At 41.8% G+C, this 21,362-nt stretch overlaps 1 protein-coding gene across 4 annotated transcripts; it reads right to left on the bottom strand.

The window, feature by feature from the left end:
* Positions 1 to 1,597: 1,597 nt before the first annotated feature.
* ZFP62 (ZFP62 zinc finger protein) lies at positions 1,598 to 21,151 on the bottom strand. Of its 4 annotated transcripts, none has more exons than XM_036224709.1 (3): positions 21,023 to 21,149; positions 14,179 to 14,322; positions 1,598 to 12,516 (listed from the first exon to the last, which is right to left on the bottom strand). In XM_036224709.1, the coding sequence occupies exons 2-3, from the start codon at positions 14,234 to 14,236 to the stop codon at positions 9,803 to 9,805; spliced, it is 2,772 nt and encodes a 923-aa protein (XP_036080602.1). In that variant the 5' UTR covers positions 14,237 to 14,322; positions 21,023 to 21,149; the 3' UTR covers positions 1,598 to 9,802. The 4 variants fall into 4 exon arrangements, with proteins under 4 accessions (XP_036080602.1, XP_036080603.1, XP_016003263.2 ...); XM_036224710.1 differs by lacking the exon at positions 21,023 to 21,149 and adding an exon at positions 19,462 to 21,006; XM_016147777.2 differs by lacking the exon at positions 14,179 to 14,322 and having other exon boundaries at positions 21,023 to 21,151.
* Between the last annotated feature and the right edge of the window lie 211 nt (positions 21,152 to 21,362).

Here is a 21,362-nt window from a genome sequence, read left to right as displayed (position 1 = left end):
ATGGGACAAAACCACGTGGGGATGTGTCATAATAAGTGAAATGGTCTTCTATAAGTTGTTTTGCTGAAGGCATGGAGTAGATAATGCAGAGGTTATCAAACTGCTTCTCTGAACTTCAGTTTCCTAGTTAGCAACCAGCTAAACCACTGTATATAAAGACTCCAAACATACTGGCTTTAATAAGACAGACCTCTGGTTTTCTTTACAGAGGTAGGTAAGTGAGTGGTCCAGAGATCAATAGTTGACCTGCTCCACAAGGTCACCAAGGCTGGCATGTGGTTTTGCCATCTCAACAACATAGAATCTACCTGTGGGTTCAAGATGCCACTCCAGTTGTCCCATTTCTCAGCCAGGTGGAAGAGGCAGAGAAAGCAAAGGACTAAGAGCTTTCTTTTTAAGGATATCAACTTTTGCTTCTGCTCACATCCCATCATCCAGAAACTTGAAGGAAGCTGGGCATGTTTGCTGCCAAAACTCTCTTAGGGTCTCATTACTAAATGAAAGAAGCTGAGACTGGGTTCTTTGAAGTAGTTAGTAGTCTTTGTCATCCTAAATTCTTTGGGGATGGTTCAAATCCCTCAACGGAGTCTATAAGATCCAGTGGGCAACACCCCAATCCCCTATTCTCTACCAAGAAGCTGCACTCTCATCTGTTTTGGGGTTCTATCTAAATTTCTATCTGAAGAAAAAGTTTCTCTGTATTAAACATTTTTTAAAGACCATGTTATATAAGATTAGTTTGCCGACATGGAAAGAGAAGCTCAAATTAGTGAGGTGACTTAGCCCAAAGCACTTGTTACACTTTGGGGCTGTACCTGGAACTCTGGCCACTACGTTCTGAATCAGTGAGGGGAGCCAGAGGTGACAGGTGGTGCTGCTGTCCAGCACCAGGACCCACCTCCTTGCACAACGGCTCATCTGCTTTCTCACCCTCCCTCCACCCAATCTGCCTCCCACACTCACCAAACAGTTCTCAAGCTCAGGAGAAAAATCTCATCTTGCTTCATGTGTGGTCATGGGTTGTCCCCATGAAATGTCTTCACAAGGGATGCGCTTTATCTTCACTCTCCACCATTAACTACCACCCAAATTCTCCCCGTCGGCCAGGTAAGAGGATGGGGTGAGGTAAGGTGGGGTGGGTGAAGGGTAGTTGTCCCCTTATTCAGCCTCCTCTTCTGACACAAGAACAGTGTTCAATGGTTTTCATTGTTGCCCCACTCCATTTCCAAAATTCCCCTGAAGCCAAGTTCTGGTCAGTGGTATGTGAAAAGGAAAGTATGCTACCTCCTTCTTCAGGAAGCTAGGTTGAATGGAATGTAGATCAAATGGCTGGATCTCAGGCAGCCTTCTGGCACCACAGAAAGGAAGGAGCACAAAGAGAGGAGTGGGTAACAAGATAATGTGAGCCTGAGTCTCTGATGATTGCAGAGCCACCATGGCAGCCTTGGGCTGCAGTTCCAGATCTTCATCTTGTCTTTGCCACTGTCAATTTAGGGTCTCACTTAAAGCACCACTCATCATCCTAATTGATGGGGGTAGGCTGGGATGGAACACTGCTTTCCAGCTGTCAAAGAAAAACGTAGCCGGACACTAGATAAAGCAGTAAGAGCAGGTTTTATTAACTACTGCAGCAGGGGGAAAGGGTCACATATAAACTGTCACATATGAACATTTATGGAGTGGGAGAGAGAGGGAGAAGGGAGAGGGGAATGAGGGAGGGGGCGAACAGAATCAGGGGAGTGTAAATTTACAAAAAGCGGGTTTGCTAACTGGTGTTTACAAATGCGAGGCTCCTGCCCTCCTACAGAGACTGAGAGACAGGGACACCTTCTTTAAGCGTTGGCTGGAACGAACAGCAAATTCTTTCGGCAGCCTTGAGTTTTCCCAGCCATGAATTTCAGAGGGCCGGAGTAGTCATCCTGGGGACATGGCCTTGAGCCATTAGAAACTCTGCTAGCGTTTTAATCGCTTGACGCCGGGTTTGCGTGATCTTTGGCGCCAAGAGCCCTTCTGCGGTGCTCACAGACCACCGCACTCCCACATCTGGGATTTCTTGGGGGCGGACCCAGAACATCTCGACCCTTAGGATGGCGGGAGAGCCCACCCATCCAGGGCTTCCCGGCTCGTAGAGCCGTACACCCCAGCCCTCTCCACACACCGGAGACCTGGCGGCTGGGAGAGAAAGGCTTCGGACGCAAGCCGGGAAAGGGCGTAGTTGCCATACCCCATTATTTGGTTTTCCCTCATGTTTGTGTAAGCTCGAATGGGCCTTTACTTAAAATTCACGCCAGGGAGTGGGGACGCGGGTCTGCGCCCTAACAGCGGGAGTGGGCGGGGCCAGAATAGAGGCGGAGCCCGGAGGGCGGGGCCTGGGCCCAGGGGGCGGGGCCTGCCGAACTGTTTCAAGGTGGGAACACGGACTGGCCTTGGGGATCTAGCTACCCCTCCCCGCCCCAGGGCCTCACTCCCTAATAACAATCCATCCTCCCAGGTCCAACCCTTACCCTGTCCCTAGACGGCTTTCTTTCTCTCTTTCATACCTACGTCCTTGACTCCAGTTACCACGTGTACTTGCTGGTGCTGCCCAAGTTTAACCTTTCTCCAGCAATGTCTTCTAGTAACTTTCTTCCTCCTCCTCCTTTGCTTGACTAACGCCTACTCAGCCTCAGACCTCTGCCATCAGCTGGAAGGCTGCCTCTTCATTTTGCTTTTCCCTGAGACTCAGAACAGGTCAGTCTCCGATTCCTCCCACCTCTGTACTTCCTGATTTTCTGTCACGTCCCGCCCAATGGTCTTATATGTTGAGGACACACTGCAGACAAACAGAAAGTTTAGCTACTCGCCTAATGTTATCGGAGAGTGACGGTGTCTTGGCCAGTACAGTGTCGCCTCTCAACACAAACTCCTTCCTGAGCATAACCCATACTATACACGGCCTGAGAAGAACGGCCAGGGTTTAATGGGAACGCTTCGTGGAAAGATGAATCGAATTGAAGTACTATGGCTTCCTCCTTCCTGTGGACAAGGCATGGAGAGACCTCCCAGCCCAGCGAATCCCCTGGGGGAGGATACACTTAATATCTCTGGGTCCTGACGCAGACAGACTTCAGGTCCCCACTGTCTTTTCTCAGCTAACCGGTCCTCAGGTGATTCTCTATTGTTTTTGAATTCCATGAGGAAAAATTTCCTTGCATTACATGACTGGTCCTCAGTGCCGTTTCACACCTAGCGTTTCTGTACGCAAACCCAGATGAAATAATTTTTCAGGCTTTCACTTTCAAACCAATTCGCCAGTAGAAATGGAGAACGCACGCTTTTCTGTACTCAATGTTAACTTTTCCCTTCCTGATTTCTCTCCTACCTTCTTTTGTTCCTCCTTTTCAGTTGCATAAGGACTGAACCCATCACACAGACGCCTCATATCCGTAAGACCCGAGATCTTTAGTAAGTTTGGGTAAGTTATAGTTTTCTAGGAATTTTTCTCATTTCACCTAACATTTCTAATTTATTGGCATTAAATTGTAAAATAGCATCAAACTTTAGAAAATCCGTGAGATTTCGACTACAACGGAATGGGTGATATTTTTCATTGTTGCAACAGAGAAAGTTCTTGAAGAGAATGACCCCACAGACATGAAGGATGTGAGGGGTTTTACTTAGGAACTAAATAAGAGTAGGAGTGCCTACTGCAGTTTTGGTGGGCTTTGGTCTGGTAGGCATTGCGGTCTTACAGAAATGAATTGTTTCTTTGTGATTTGGCTTGTTTTTATCCCTCATGGAATTGTTGTCTCAGGGAATTTAGAGGAAGTGAGTTACTCTCAGGAATTCAGTGTATATTCAGAGAAAAAAAATTTTTTTACAGTGCTCCATATTCCTTTTTATTCCTTTATTTGTGCTTTCTTTCTTTTTTTCTGGATTAAGCCCACCAGTTCTGTTTTTTTTTTCACACACACACACGCACGCACACACACACGCACACGTGCACGGCTTAATTGATCCTCTATATTGTATGTTTGCTTTTCTTTTTAGAAATGTCTGCATTTTATTACTTCCTTATTTTTACTTTTGGGAGTATTTATTTTGATCTAACTTTTTGAGATGGTGCTTAGGTGATAAATTACTAGGCTTCCTGATTTTCTAAAATATCTTCTTAGGCTATAAATTTCTCTCTAAACATTGCCGTACCCCACTGGTCCTGATATGAGTATTTTCACTATCATTCCATTCAAAATATCTTTCTTTAAACTATGATCAAGATGTAATCATTTTGTTAATTTCTGGGTCTAATGGGCATTTCCACGGTATCTTTTCTTTCCTAATTTCTAATCTAACTGCATAGAGAACATACTCTGTATGTTTCCAATTTTTAAAAGTTGGTTGAGATTTACTTTTTGGGCAAACATATGATCAATTTCTTCCTTTAGCTTTACTGAGATATAATTGACATGTAACATGGTGTAGGTCAGTGTTTGAAAATGTTTCATGTGTGCTTGAAAAAAAATTTATCCTTGATACTTTGGTGCAGTGTCCAATACACATATCTGTTAGATTGCTCATTAATCATATTGTTTCCATCTGTATGTTTACTATTTTTTACACTGCTTGTCCTATTAATTCCTGAGAGGTGTCAAAAATCTCCCATCACGATTATGGATTTTATATATGTCCTTTGAGTTTGCATATTATTTGCCAACTCTTAAACTGTTATTAGGTAAATACTAACTGTAATAAAAACTGTTATGTCTTCCCACGGTCTTCTCTGAACCTTTGTTTTAATATAATGATACCTTTTATCTCTAGGAGTGGTCTGTGTCTTAAAGTCACTTCGTGCTTTTTTTTTTTTTTTTTAGGTGAGTCTTTTGGATGCAGCTGTAGTGGGGTTTTGCACTTTTGTCCTGTCATAGTCAGATTATTTGTGTTACCCCCAAGTTGCATGTTGGAATCCTAATGCCCACTGTGAGGGTGTTACAGGGTGAGGCCTTTGGGAAGTGATTAAGTCACAAGAGTGGCACCGGCGTGAATGGGAGTAGTGGTCTTATAATAGACCCCACAAAATTTCTCAGTCCTTTCCACCATGTGAGGATACAATTAACAATCCGAAACCCAGAAGACAGAGTGATGTCCAAACACTCTGACTGTAGGGTTCCAGCCTCCAGAACTATGAGAAACAGATTTTGTTGTTTATAAGCCACCCAGTCTGTGGTATTTTGTTATAGTGGCCTGAACAGACTAAGATATTGTCTGATAATCTTTGTCATTTAATGAAAGTAAACAATGTAAATACTAATACTTTTGGCTTAAGACCTACCATCTTCTTATTTTTTAGCTCTGTCCCATCCTTTTCTTTTACTTGTCCTTTTATTTTTAAAGCTCTTTGACATTTGCCTATGTATTTCTTACTTTCTTGGCTCTTTATTTATTTATTATCTCAGAACCCCATCTGGAAACACTTTCCTTCTGTATTAAAATGCATTTGTTAGAATTTCCTTTAGTGGGGGTCAATAGTGGATAATGAAAACAATTTTTTGTCTTAAAATCTGCTGATTTTGTCTCTTTTCTTAAAGGTCTTTTCACTAGATATAAAATTCTAGGCTGACAGTTATCTTCTCTTTATACAAATATTTTCATTCCATTCTTTCTTTTGGCTCCCATTGTTGCTTTTGAGAAGCCTATTGTTCCCTAAATTTTTTTTTGTCTTTAGCTGTTACTTCTTTTTCTTTTTGCACTGTGGTATGTGTAGATGTCTTTTATAAATATATCTTTGTATGCTTTAGGCCTTTGTATCTATAGGCTTATAAATTCTCAGTCCCATTCTCTTTGTCCCTTTTGTTCTGTCCTTGCCTGCTGAGACTAAGATTAAATATGTATTATACTTCCAATGAAACTTTCCCTTCTCTGTATTTTCCCATATCCATGCTGCATTCTGGATTTCTTCACCCATATCTTTCACATTTTTCACCAATTCTCTTTTTCCCATATCACAATCTGTGGCCAAATACATCTTTAACTATTTTAAAGACAATTATTTCCCACAAATGTAACCAATAATTTAATATGTGAAGTCTATGTGGGTCTCTTTTTTTCCTTCTGGTTTTGTCATGTTTCCTTTTTCCCTTATGTGCCTAACTATGTTTGATCATTAGTTGCCCCTCAAAAATCATCTATAATATTCACTTGAAGTCTGGATTGAAGAAGTCATCTTCCACAACAGTTGTGTTGCTTCTGCCAGGTCTCGGGTTGTTTCTCTGGGTTATAAGGGCTGGCCAGTAACCACAGGGTGTCAGGTATGTTCTCCCCGCCCCCACCACTCTGCTTAGTAATAAGGCCACTGTCTCCACAGTCCCCTGGGGCTAGGGGATGGGTTCAGACCTGGTTAATTCTTCCCCCAAGTTGCAGTTTGGGAACCTAGCTTACCTTTGGAAAGGCCTATAAGATTCATTCTCTCAAAAGGGCCTGGCTATAACCTTCTTTCACTTCCTGTGGCTGAATTGGTGCCCAACTGTGTAGCACCAGCAAACAGTCTGGGGCATAAACTGCCTTGGTGTTTCCCTCTCTGATGACAAGATCCCATTTTTAAACTGCTATGCCTGTTTAAATTGCATTCTCCTTTCACCCTCACTGCTCTCTTGAAGAGGAGGGAATACTATCTACATTTTTTAAAATGCAGCCATTTTTACATTGTTTTTGGTGGGAAATTGGCCCACACAACCCAGCTCGCCTTTACCAGAAAGTATGATCCACCTTTTTCAATATTGCCTTTCTCTTTTCTAGACTGAGGTTTTCAGGTCCAGATTTTTCTATATTTCTATCCTAGTGCTTGCTCATACATTTTATCACAATAGTCAACAAAATCTAGACTTTAACACACCTTTACCCTCCTCCCAAATACAAGCACGGTAGACCACTTTTATGCAGATCTTCCAGCTTTTGATTTACCCATTGTCCAACATTTCAGTTTTACCTATCTTTAGCCCTATGAATTAAACACTGCTTTTAAGTGTTTTGATTTACCTACATGTTCGCAATTTTTCCTTCCTGAATATCACGCACTTTCTCTGAAGAGGTAGGGGGTGGTGGTCCCTAAACCAGCCCAAGTCCTGAAGTAGCCTGCATAAGTGCAGCTGCACCTCATTGGATCCAAACCATAAAGTTTATTGGAGTGGCTGCAGACCCAAGTCCACTCCTTGCCTGGAATTTAGCCCAAGCTGAATGTGTCTGTCCCTAGGCTGAGACCAAGAGGCTTGTTTCCTGTGGGTCAGAGGCAATGGTGGCCTCAGTGCGAGCATGTCCCAGTGCTCAGCAGGCTGGGGCGCTCCATAGCCCCAACTGAGCGATGACCATCTTCTCCCTTATTAAATGTATGCCTCTCCTGAAGGTAGGTAGTGCATTAGGTACAGGTGGAGCTCAAGCAGGGGTGTGTGTGTGTGTGTGTGTGTGTGTGTGTGTGTGTGTATGCACGAGGAGGGATGAAGGTCTCAAACCCTGGCCACACAGAAACCTCGGGTAGCCCAATCATCTAAAACAGTTAGTGCTGATCTTTAATAAACAAAAGACCAGTAGATAACTGGTGACTCCAGGAAATTGGTAATTCTATGGTTTTCCTCCTTTCTGCCAAATGGGCACCAACCCTGCCAGGGACTGGCCACTCTAGAGGACGTGTGAGCTTTTCTGATGCTGCCTTTGATCAGGCCAACCCATTTCTCATGCCTCCCTCTTACGAAAAAAAAAAACCCAAAAACTCAGTTGTTTCACCAGATGTCACTGCTTGCTTCTTCCCAGCTGGTGCTGGGAACTTTCCTCTGAAGGCTGTGTCATTCAGCATCCATTAGGGTGGCTCTGCCTGTGGACTTTCCTTTGTCCTTTATTTATTCCTGCTGCCTCACGCTTAGGACAATGGACAGTGCTCAGCAGATCCTCAGCAAGTATTAGCTGAATGAAGTTAATTAAACTGAGATCATATTTGCCAGTGCTGCTTGTAGAGGAGGAGCAAGTGTGGCAGTAACATTCCAAAGTGGAGCTGCATGGCAGAAATGCTTTTCCTCTCCCTTTCCTAGTCCCATCCCTCTCCACCCCATCTCCTCCCCCCATCAAAACTTAATGCTGAGGGTTTGGAGACAAAATGAAAGAATTATAGTCCTAGAGAGGTATGGAAACTTTGTGGCTAGAGACACAGAATCCTAGAGGGCAAGGCAACTATCTGCCTAGATTGTTCTCTTGTAAAGAGTGAATTCTGAGCCAGAGAGACCCGAGTTAGAATTCAGCCTCCAGAGATGGGCCCCACCCAGAGCATGCATGGACTTCAGTCTTGGAAGCCTCTCCCTTTCATCCTCTGAGTTACACAGTTAATAGGAGCATACAAAGTGCTATCTTGTTAAATTCTATCTGTTCCCAACAGAACTGTTTCTGTGTGGTGGTGATCACTTGCAGAGCCTGCGCACTCCCTGGAGTTAGGATCGACCCCCAGCATGTGACACTCAACCCATTCTGTGCTTCTCCTGGTGGATGCACCATCTAACTTCTAGTGACACCTGAGCTGCTGGCCCTGAGGGATTTATCCCTGCTGCCCTCCCTTGTTTGTATCTGGCATAACTTACCCCACAAAGATGTGACGTGAATGGCTTTCTCACATGCTGCTCCATCTACTCAGGCACGGCCTGTTCACTTTGGAGGAATTTCTTTATTGGAGTTCCACCTACCTCAGCACAACTACCTGGTTCTCTTCATGGCCTAGAGTGAGCGAGCTCTGGACAAAGTATTCATAATATTTTACAACAGACAATACACACACGTAGTGCATGAACTCTACAATAACACAGACCAAAACAATGAACCATCTGACAAGATTATTAAGAAACATGAACTTCCTCCTGTTGATTATTGGTAACTAGTTTTTTTAGCTCTTGCAATAAAATGCCCTCCTTCTCAGCATTCCTATTCCTAGGAATCCCTGAATCAATTCTTTTGGTGCAAGGTGCAAATTCATGTTGAAGACATGTTCCATTAATTAGTTAATGTGCTGAATTTCTCTCCATGGAAGAACACTTTATGTGTAGTGTAATGTGTGAGGTTTTCATTTATCACATATTAATCATTCATTGAGGGAGTTCACTCAAAATTTTTCAAGTTTCACTCACTCAACTAGTATAACACAAAATTACAACAGTATAGTCCAATTACCTTTTTTTTTTTTTTTTTGACTGTCTCATGTTAGATTTGGTAGTTATTTTTCCTACAAAATTCAAATTGTTTCAGATTTTGTCATCACTCTCTTCAAATCACTCAATTATATGAAGTTTATACTTCATGAACACTGTTAAATTTATATTCTCAGAAGCCTCTCTCTCCCTGAATTCAATTGTTGGAGACCTTTCTTGGGCTTTTTCTACTGACCAATGTATAACTGGGATCCAAAGCTATAACTGAATGTTTCACATTTTGACTGAAAGAATTTACCCAAATATGAACTTTCTAATGGTGACACTGTGACTCCAAATTGAAATCCTTTCCTCATCCCTGTTTTCTTTCATGTCCAGAAATGTCTGCTTATTTGAAGGTTTTAACATTCCACCACTCTGATAGGTTTTATCCCCAGTATAAACCATTTTACATTCCATAAGGGCTCAACTACCTTGACAATGTAGGCTTCCTTGCTGGGTATGATTGAAGATCACATAGAAAAGATGACTCATGGTTTCATTTGTACTATGTAAATTATAAGCCATGAACAAGGACCTCAGATATTCTTACACTCATAAGGTTTTTCTTCCACTTGACTTCTCTGAGACTTGGTAAGCTCTGCCTCTTACAGAGACAAGCTCATCCTGGTCCCATCCAGAACATTCCCACACTCTTGAGTTCTATTTTGTGGTGGGCCACTATAACTTCCCACCATTGTCACATTTAAAGATCCCTCTCCAGTATGGATTCTTTTATGCTTGGTGAGATTTGATCTGATATTAAAAGCCTTCCCACACTCATTACATCGGTATGGCTTCTTCCCAGTGTGAATCCTTTTGTGTTGGTCAAGAACTGATCTATAATTGAAAGATTTCCCGCATTCACAATTATAGGGCTGCTGCCCACGGTGGACGCTTTTATGGTTGATAAGACTTGAGTGTGAGATGTATGCCTTCCCACACTCATCACATTCATAAGGTTTCTCACCTGTGTGGATCCTTTTATGAACTGTGAGGCCTGAGCTGTTTCTGAAGGCCTTCCCACATCTATCACACACATAGGGTTTCTCCCCAGTGTGGATCCTCTTATGTTGAGAAAGGAGTGAGCTATAACTGAAAGACTTCCCACACTCAATACATTTGAAAGGTTTCTCCCCAAGATGGACTCTTTTATGGCTTATAAGAGTTCTGCTTGAGAAAAAAGCTTTTCCACATTCATCACATGTATAGGGTGTCTTGCCAGGGTGAGTACTTTTATGGTTAATAAGGCTTGAGTGCGAGATATAGGCTTTTCCACACACGTCGCATTCATAGGGTTTCTCCCCAGTATGGATTCTTTTATGCACTTTAAGGCTTGAGTTGTTTCTGAAGACCTTCTCACACCTGTCGCATTCATAGGGCTTCTCTCTAGTGTGGACTCTTTTGTGCTGAGAAAGGAGTGAAGTGTAATTAAAAGATTTATCACATACATCACATTTGTAGGGCTTCTCCCCAAGATGAATTTTCTTGTGGTTTATAAGAGTTCGGTATGTGATGAAAGCTTTTTCACACTCGTCACACTTATAAGGCTTTTCCCCAGGGTGTACACTTCTATGATTTATAAGGCTTGAGAGTGAGATGTAGGCTTTCCCACATTCTTCACATTTGTAAGGTCTCTCCCCAGTGTGGATTCGTTTATGTACTTTAAGGCCTGAATTATTTCTGAAGGCTTTTCCACACTCATCACACCCAAAAGGTTTCTCCCTCGTATGGATCCTTTTATGTTGTTCAAGGGCAGAGCTGTAATTGAAGGATTTCTCACAATAGCTACATTTATAGGGCTTCTCCCCAAGATGGATACCTTTGTGGTTTTTAAGGCTAGAGCGTGAGATATAAGCTTTCCCACACACATCACACTTATATGGTTTTTCCCCAGTGTGAAGCCTCCTATGAACTTTGAGGCCTGAATTATTTCTGAAGGTTTTTCCACACACATCGCACACATAAGGTCTCTCTCCAGTGTGAATGGTTTTATGCTGAAGGAGAAGTGAGTTATAGCTAAAGGATTTCCCACAGTCCTTACATTCATGAGCTTTCTTCCCAGGGTGAATGCTTTTATGAACTGCGAGGCCTGAGCTATAGCTGAATGCTTTGCCACAGACATCGCACTTGTAAGGTTTCTCTCCTGTATGGATCCTTTTATGCACAATTAGGCCTGAGCTATTCCTGAAGGCCTTCCCACATTCATCACATTCGTAAGGCTTCTCTCCAGTGTGGATAACTTTATGCTGAATGAGGAGAGAGCTATAATTAAATGATTTTTCACACTCATCACATTTGTAAGGTTTATCTCCAAAGTGGATGCTTTTATGGTTCAAAAGTGTTCTGCAAGTAATGAAGGCCTTCCCACACTCGTCACATTCATAGGGTTTTTCACCTGTGTGGATCCTTTTGTGGACTCTAAGGCCAGAGCTATTACTGAAGGTTTTCCCACAGATGTCACATTCGTAGGGCTTCTCCCCTGTGTGGATCCTTTTGTGGACTCTGAGACCAGAGCTGTTCCTGAAGGCCTTTCCACACTCACCACATTCATAAGGCTTCTCTCCAGTGTGGATTCGCTTATGCTGGTCCAAAACAGAGCTATAATTGAAGGATTTTCCACATTCATCACACTTACAGTTCTTTTCCCCAGAATGGGTGCTTTTGTGGTTTATAAGGCTGGAGTAGGACATGTAGGCTTTCCCGCATTCCTCACACTTGTACGGCTTCTCCCCAGTATGGATCCGCTTATGGACGCGAAGGCTCGAGCTGCTCCGGAAAGTCCCTCCACAGTCATCGCACTCATAGCGTTTTTCCCCAGTGTGCATAATTTTATGTTGAACAAGGCGGGAATTATATTTGAAAGATTTCCCACACTCATCACATTTATGGGATTTCTTAACAGCACCGCTTTTCTGCTGTAGATGAGGGTGAGAATTTCCATTAATGTTCTCTTCACACTTGCCTTGTTCACTGCTTTTCTGTTCTACAAGAATGGTCTGGTGTGTAACATGTTTTGAGCTCAGATACAAACTTTTCTCAGATGCCTCATCTTCCTGTTCCGTCTTTATATTTGCTGTGTTCTTGGCTTTTCCAACCTTTTCCCTGATGCCACTTTTGACTTCCTTCATCCTTTTTTCCTCGGGCTTTTCCAACCGATTTTCTACCTTGCTGTCCCAATCATGAGTTTCAGCAACCTTAGATTCTTGCATGTGATCCTTGTGACGACCTTCCACTCTTAGCCACAGAGATTCTGCATTTCCAACATTTTCGCACTTTCCAGTTGATTCATCCTCAGTGCCCCTCGTCTTAAAATGTGACACTAAACCAAGAAAATGAAAATATTTGTTCATTTTGTTTAGAAGAATCTAGAAGAATTACTCCAAATTCATCCATTCATTCGACAAGTGTATACTGACTACATACTGCGTACCATTTTTAACCACTGGGACCCAGTGGTGGACATGCCAAAATTTCTGCCCCATGGAACTAATGTTAAAATGCTAGAGCTCTGGATTTTCAATGAAACAAAGAACTTTTCTATTCTCGCATACAGCTCAGCATGAAGGCAAGTTAGAATGGGCTGAAATAATGGACAGAACCAAGGGAAATGTTGATCAGTTTTTGAAAAAGTTCACCGAGTCATGGAAAAACAAACAGAGGATAGAAGAAATCTCTGAAGAAGAGGAGACAAAAAGATTAATAAGACAAAAGAAGACAAAACAGGCAAAACTAAAGAAGTGGAGAAATCAGTACCTGAGTGGAAGTATTGGGGAGGTGCTTATAAAATCATGAGGATAGTTATGTCAGAGATGAAACAGAAACAAGCCTACTGGTTTGGCCTCCTGGATCTCTCCTCCAAGGAAGACAATGATCCTGGAAAGTGAGTAAACATAGGAGTATACAGAGGAACACTCCGGCCTGCTAGACAAAGGGGCTTTCATTCTTACTCGATGAACAGGCTAACTGTAGTCAGAGAATATCAAATATCAGAAGCAAAAGCACAAACCGTTACACACACACACACAAAATAATTCTGCCTAGGTTCAAATACCTAGCTGTGTGACCTTGACAAAGGTATTTAACCTCTTTGTGCCACGGTTTCCTCATCTGTACAATGAAGACAACAGAGGTGGTGTGAATGTTAGAGAACATACGTAACGTGTTGAGAACAATGCATATCTCTTGTTGAGTACTATATGCTATTATTATTTATTTTGTTATTTATTTGAGGTCAGGTTATTGGATCAGGGTTGGAACCTGAGGATAAAGTACAGAACTCAGGAAAGGTAAACTCCTTTCCAGAGGCGTTTAATAGCCAGGCAAGGATGCTTTCTTCCCCTGAAGGTACTCTACACACAGCCGGCACTCTATCAGCATCTACCTACTGACAGACTGACTCCTGAGAAGAAAAGAAACAGTTATAAGTCCCTTATAACTCAACCTTAGACAATTAGATATTTGTAATTAGACTTAGTTAAAATTTGAATCTCCCCTCTTACCCTGGGTATCAGACTCTCTTGGGTCAGTACTTTGGAATTCTGTCAGTCCTACTTAGAAATCCTATATGTAAACGTGAGGAGAAAGCAGGAGTAGTAGAAGAAAAGTAAAATACATATTCTGAGGTAGACATGTATAAAGAACTACATTCACAATCCAACTTATGCTTATAGGACTAGAACGATGGACTGAAAGAAAATTTACGGAAAAAGAGAAGCTAAGAATTCAGAATATCACTGAGACAATAAAACAAAGCACCACTCACTACACATTAAATCAAAAGGGGGTTCAGTGGAGAAAGCTTCACAAAATGACTATTAAGTGATGTTAGGTAAGAGATCTTCAGAGGTCACTGAGGAATGATAGCACAGCCTAGTTCTTTGCTCCTTTTCTTTAATATTTAGGGCAGAGCAGTCCATGTCACTTAACATATGAGGGCTACTAGGTGAGTAGTGGAATTCCAGAGCCATTTGCAACAACATACCTTTTATCTGTGCTTTGAATCCTGCTTCCACACACATCAGGGACCCTGCTCCATCCATTCCCTCTGGCCTTGGACCCTCCACCTCAACCTCTACCCTCAGAAGAGAAAGATGTTCAAGTTCCTATAGATGTGAAATCACATCCCCTAAAATAAACATACAAAAAATGCTGGAGAAATACAGACAAGGAAGAGCTAAGAGGGGAGACTAGCCATACTAGATATTAAAGTGTATTACAAAGGCCCTATAACCAAACCAGTGTAGTACCAGTGTATAGACAAATGGAATAGAATGGAAAGTACAGAAATAGTCCTAATTACACACAGAAATTAAATATGATAAATATGGTATGTCAAATTATTGGGGCAAAGATGGTGTGTCAAATTATTGGGGCAAAGATGGTCTTTTAATGATGTTAGAACAACTATAAAGCTGTTTGAAGAAAGATAAAATTAGAACCATTCTTTACATCACACAAAGGAATAAGCTGCAGAGCTCTAACATAAAAAAGTGACGCTATACAAATACTAGAACAAAACATGAATGAATGCCTTTATAACCTGAGTATACAGAAATTGTTCTAACTAGGATCCAGATGCAATAAAAGATTGATATTTTGACTACATAAAAATAAAATAAATTGCACGTCAAAAATACTGTAAGCAAAATCAAGAAAGATATGACAAAACAGATGAAAATATTTACAACAAACATACTATAAAAGGCTAGCATTCTTACCATACAATTTTCAAAAATGGAAGAAAAACAGACTAAAAGTCCTACAGAAAAATGGGCAAAAGACATGAACAGACAATTCATAGAAAGAAATATTAAAATAGTATGGTTCTTAAACCTGTTTTCAATCTCATTCATAAAAGAAATACAAATAAGAACTAGACTAAGATACCAATTCTAGCCTATCAGATTGGCCACTATTCAAAAGCTTGGCAATCTACTTTGTTGGAGAGGCTGTGGGGAAAACAGGCACTTTCATGCATTGCTGAGAATGCAAACTTGCATAACCTCTCTTGAGGGGTATTTACCAATACTGAACACAAGCATGAATGCATTTATACTTCAATCCAGAAATCGTATCTAGGAATTTATACGGAAGATACACTTCCAACAATACAAAGGTATGTATGTACAAAATTATCCATGTAGCATTATTTGCAACTACAAAATCTGGAAAACTACAAGTTTTCTGCCTATAAGTCCAAGTGCAGATAAGTGGTTAAGTAAACTATGGCATACATACACAATCGAGTACTAAAGGATAATGAGGAACATCTTTATAAACTGACTGATGAGGAGCAAAATACAGGATACATAGTAAAGTAAAAGAGAGTATATATGCTACATTTTTGTGTAAGAAAGAAGAAAAATAAGACAACAGCATATATCTGCTTATGTTTACAGTAATGAGAGAAACCAGAAAACAGTGAAGCCTGTTACCTACAAGGGGTGGGGTGGGAGGGACAGGGGAGAGAGACACTATGAGTACAGCTTTTTGTATGGTTTTAACTTATTGAATGTTCTGCAAAGAATAAAATAAAATCAATGTATATATACACATGCACACATGTACATATATGTGCACATACGTAAATATGTGTACCTTCACATGCATGTATATTTGTATATATATGTACAAATATTATCTAGCTCTGTCTGCTGAAAAGCTAAGAAGCAAGAAACCTGAGCAGCAATGAGCCCACCCAGCACCGTTCTGTCTGTACTACTACCTCCTACCAATGGGAAACTGGTGGTTTCCAGACTGGGGGCAGGACATGAACAAGATCAGCCTGGGCATCCTGTTACACTAGTAGGTAAGAAGATGCTCAAAAAAACGATGGGGCATGCCAACATACAAGAGCACAAGAGCCAGTTAGAACGCCCAACTCAGGATCTGTAATAATTAAGTACAGTAATGAATTATAAACCATTGGAAATAGGATTTCACAAGTCCATACAGATACAAATGGGGGAGAAGAGGAGTCCTTTTGCTTATAGTAGAATGCCAGGGCTGGTTGGCAAACATGGAGAGAGTAGAAGAGTTGGAAAAAACAAAATTAGTGTTCTACAACTCCTGGAATGAAGAATGAATTGGGAGAATTAGCAACGGATTCTAAATCTTTGACAAGGAGCAGTATATCTGCATGGTATTAAAATATGTCCCCAGACTGCAAGGGGAAAATAGTAATTACACGGTGGAGAAATTAGACGATGCCTTGGCTGAGTGTTATAATTTAATATTACCAATGGAGGCAGATGGACATCATGTGTTTCCAGAAGTGACGCTCTGAGGACATCTATAAGAATGCACTACCCAAATTGACTCACAAGGAAACATCACGTAAATCCAAAAATGAAGAACATTCCAATAAAAGGTATTTGTATTCTTCAAAAATATCATTTTCATAAAAAACAAAGAAAGGCTATAGAAATGTTCCATATTAAAGAAGGCTAAAGAGACTCGGCCACTAAATTCAATACATAACCAAGTGAACCTGTACCAGGGGGAAAAACTGTTATAAAAAATTGTATTGATTGACACAATTGGAATATGGACAGTAAGTTAAATAAAATATGCTTACCCTTAGTAAATATACACTGAAGTACTTAGGGGTAAAAGGCCATGATGTATGTGAGTTATCCTCAAATGGTTTAGAAAAATAATTACATGCATGAAAGAGCAAGAGAGAGAAAAATGAAATAAAATGTTAACTACAGGTGAATCTGAATTAAGAGTATCTTTTCATTATTCTTATTATTGAAATTATTATTTACTATTCTTATTCTTGAAATTCTTATTATTCTTATAATTAAAATTATCATTTTAAGTGTACTTTAAGTGTACATTAAAAAATGTCAAAAAGTACACTTTAATTATTCTTATAATTAAAATTAACATTTTAAGTGTACTTTAAGTGTACATTAAAAAATGTCAAAAAGTACACTTAAAATTCCCTCAAGTATATTTTTCCTTCCAGGTCCTCCTTTCATATCCTGCCTCCTGTTCAGTTTTGTCTTAAAAAAGTGGTCCTCACATTCCCATGTCCCTTCATGCCTCATCTACTCAATCTGATTTCTTCTACTCACACTATACTGATGCCCCAGTTCGTTGCCCCGTGGATGTTCTTGGGCCCATTCTATCTGGAACCTTTCCTCTTCTGACTCTACATACGCCCCCTGGACAGCTCCACCTACACACGTGGCTCCCACCACTCCTACAAGCTGTCTCACGGATCCTCATTGAGGGCTTAGATCAACTACAGATCCTCATATCCACTGCTATCCTCTCCTTGGCCTAAATCAAAAGTAGGATCTTTTCTTTCCCTCACCCCTCCACATCTAAAAGAGCTTAAGACACAGCTGATTCTACTGCCTAAACAGTTCTAGAGTTCCCACCCCCAACGCCATCCCCATTGCCAAGGCCTTATGTGTAAGCCTGCCTAAATTCCCTTCTGAACTTCTGTCAGTCTCCCTGCCTTCATTTTTACCCCTGTCCAATTCTTCATCAGATAGCTGGCAAGAGTTGTGGAAAACACACACTTGGTCATTCCCCAATGCCAAATCCTCCCAAGCTACCTGGTGTGGCACTTGAAGCCTTCTGCATCCAACCATCTGAAGTGACTTGCTGACATCAAATGGGCCATGTTAATTATGCCCTCAATGCCGCTGCACTCACTCATCGTAGGCTCTGAAGGACCCTTTCCCTTAACACCCTGTCAAGCTAATTCTTAGTTTCCTCATGTCCTCTGAGATTCCCCATTTGATTGGCTGCTGACTTCCCTGATATGCATGATCACAAATACTTCACTGCTTACCCCTCCGACTTAAGCAGATGCTAGCAGTCTTCTGTTTGGGTGGGGGCACAGCGTCCCATTACCCAATGGAGTTCACCCAATCCTAATGACTGAAATCAAAACATCAATACAAATGGGCATCTTCATTGAAAATAGATGGTTTACAATGAGACTGATATTAATTAATAGAGTTTAAGAAAAGGTCAGTCAAAACAGGCAGAAAAGCACCAAGACATAGGATTTCAGCATAGGAATTTGGGTGGGACACAAACATTCAAGCCATAGCAGCATTTACCCTGGTGCTGGTTTGTGTGCCTTGGTACTTTTGTCTAGAATTTCCTTTAAAATAGTTCGGCAAATCACAAAGAAAGAGGGAAAGGTGAAATAAACGTACCAGAATCCCGATAACCATTGAATATGAGTTATGAGTGTATGGAGTTAATTGTACTTTCCTGTATGTTTAAATTTTTTCATAATTAAGAATTAAAGGAAAAAAGATCACTCATACTAGTCGCAGTGGGAGAATGGATTGAGAGGAGGGAGAACTGAGTCCTGGAGTCTGGGAGGAGGTTATTAGAATCCAGCAAGACGACTGATGTGGTGCTGAGTCATGTGTCCATCATGACACAAGAGGAGTCACTCCAAAAGCACAACTTCTGCACAGAGAGAGCCAAAAGTTTTAATTTCTTAAAAGTTCTAATGGCTGGATTGGAAACTTATTTGGCATATTCCTATCAATAACGTGACCCAGTACCCTGGATGTACTGGTCAAAAGTCTCAGCCAGAAAAAGCCATCCATTCACCCCTTCCAAATTTTATAACTCACAACCTCTGGGTACCTCTGTGCTTGTTGTTCATGTCTGACACCAATGCCTAGAAAAGCCTGTGCAGATAGTATGAAACTGCCCATAATTGTTGCTATCCTTGTCTGAGTCAGGAGATATTTCTCAAGAGCCAAGACAACTATCAGAAAGCAATTATGGCTCCCTCTGACTGAAAATTCCTGCCTTTTAACAACTTCCTGCAGCAAGCAACAGGGACAACACACCAGCATCAACTCTGAATTTCCAGAGTACCAACCATATTCCACAAGTCACTCTACCATCCAAGTTATATCTGGATTCTGTATCTTAAATACTTAGATATTGTATTTGATTTGGAGATAACCAAATAATCTTCTTTCTTCAGAGAGAAAAGAGAAAACAAGAGGAACTGTGAACACAAAATGCTTACCAACTCAGAAGAGTATCTAGAGATAATGTGATAAATGAGAAATAGGACCAAGTGAGAAGTGATATGCAGATGGGAAGAGGGAGAATATGGTTTCTGCTTTAGTTACTGAATTTATAGTTTATGAACATCAGGAGAGTAAATGGTTAAATGAATCAGCTCTATTGCTTAAAAGCAGAAAAAAAAGGATTAAAGGTGATTTTTTATTTTCCTCAAAGTAAAAAATGTAATAGAACATTGTCATACCTGGTAGTGGAGAAGAAATTTCTAGTCATCCTTGGGAATAAGTTAAGCAAAGGAGATTCTGAAAGGAATGCTGAAAGATTTTCTGAAGCTAAAGAGGTGGAGACTGGCTTGAAGAGAGTCACTAACTGAATTAGTTTATTAGGCTACTGTAGTGCTAAACATCATAAATACAAGTCTCAGGAGAGAAAAGCTACTTGGTTTTATTTGTTCTTTAAACACTCTACACGAGTTATTATAATTTTGCCTATTTAACAATCTGCCAATAACTGGCTGAACTGATGTAAAACAAAAATTATTTTAATGCTCTAGTACATCATTGTGTGCAACACTATTTGAAGTTACAAAAAGTGGAAACCCCAATGTCCCTGACTAGGTCTAAAAAATTATGGGACATCCAAAACATCCAAACAATGGCTAATTCAATATCAGAGCACTATAAAAACAAAAACAAAAACAACCAAAAAGCTCTTTGTGTTCTGATGAGCTCTAAGATAAAATGAAAGAAGCAAAGGGCAGAACCCTGAAGAGTGACCTACCACCTGTGTGGAAAAAAAGGGGAAGTAACTCTATCCTTATCTGTCAGTTTTTGCATAAACTCTGGAAGGATATGCTCAAATAAACCAAATGTGGTTATCTAAGGGGTTGGCCCTAGGAACATGGCTGAGCGGAAGGAAACCTTTTCGCTGGCTTCTTATATTTTAAAAATCTGAACCATATAAAATATGATATAACATTAAAAAAAAAAAAAAGCCATGCTTTCAAAAAGAAAACAAGCCTAGTGGCTACCTAGTCCAAACGTCTAAAGCAGCACACTCAGCCCTGGCATCCCATTAATCTTTCACATCCCCTACGCTTGTGTTTCCGTACCTTGTCCCCGGGTCTAAGAGCCTCCTGGACTTTCCTTCTCCCAATCTACTCAACTCAGCTTGAAGAGCCCCTAGGTCACCTCCCCTAGGAGCAGCCCTGTCTGTATACAGGTAAGCTTCCGCAGGAAAAGTGCCGGGAAGTGCCTCCCGCGGGCTCGATCGGCACCAGCGCCAGGAGTCCCAACATCATCCTCCATTAAAGAAAAAAAACGAGGGGCGGGAGGTCGAACCAGATCACCCCTAGGAGGTCCCTCTAACGTTCCTATTCACTCTCAAGTCCAAGGCCAAACTTAACTGCAATAGGGTCCCGACAAGGGGAGCATTCTAAAGCGCTATTTTCACGGTTCTCCTCCCGCCCGAGACAGCATCGACTAGTTAGTTAGCTGAGAAACACAGGAGCGGGGCCTTTCTCTGGGCACGGGGCAGCCCCAACCCAACCCTGGATGCTCGGACAGCCGGAGTTGGCGCCCTTAGGGAGTCTGGTCTGATCCAGGGGCGAGCCCAACACCCCTCGCCCTGCCCGTCGTCTTCCCTCCCCTCCCTGGGACGCGCCTCCTGAGGTGTATAGGAAGGGGGCACGCTTCTTCCCAGAGCCCGCCCGCGACCCAAGGAGCAGCCAGGACCAGATCAAGAAGGGAAGGGCGTGGCAGGCGAGGGCCGGGGGCGGGAACGCGGGCGGCCGCGGACTCACGTACTGGCTGAGGGGACGCCGCGGGAGCCGGGCCACCGGCGGGACAAAAGCGCGGACGGCCCTGCCGGAAAAACCCGCGCCGGCTCCAGGACACTTCCGAGTCCTCTCTGGAAGGCTGGAGGACCGACTCAATGATATGCCTCCATTGGAGCACGTGACCCACGGTGCGCTTGGAGGGCGGGTCTTTTCTTTACTATATTTAGCTCAGGCTGCACTCGGCGCTGGGGCGAGGTGTGGGCGGGGCTGTTAGTGTGCCTGGACTTTCGATTCCGGGTTGGGGCAGGCAACGCAAGTAAGTGTCTGGGTAGAATAAACACTTAACTAGTCTGTATATGAACACACAG

Source organism: Rousettus aegyptiacus, unplaced genomic scaffold (genome assembly GCF_014176215.1).
Source record: "Rousettus aegyptiacus isolate mRouAeg1 unplaced genomic scaffold, mRouAeg1.p scaffold_m13_p_7, whole genome shotgun sequence".
Lineage (NCBI taxonomy): Eukaryota > Metazoa > Chordata > Mammalia > Chiroptera > Pteropodidae > Rousettus > Rousettus aegyptiacus.
This window is presented reverse-complemented; position numbering and strand designations above follow the sequence as displayed.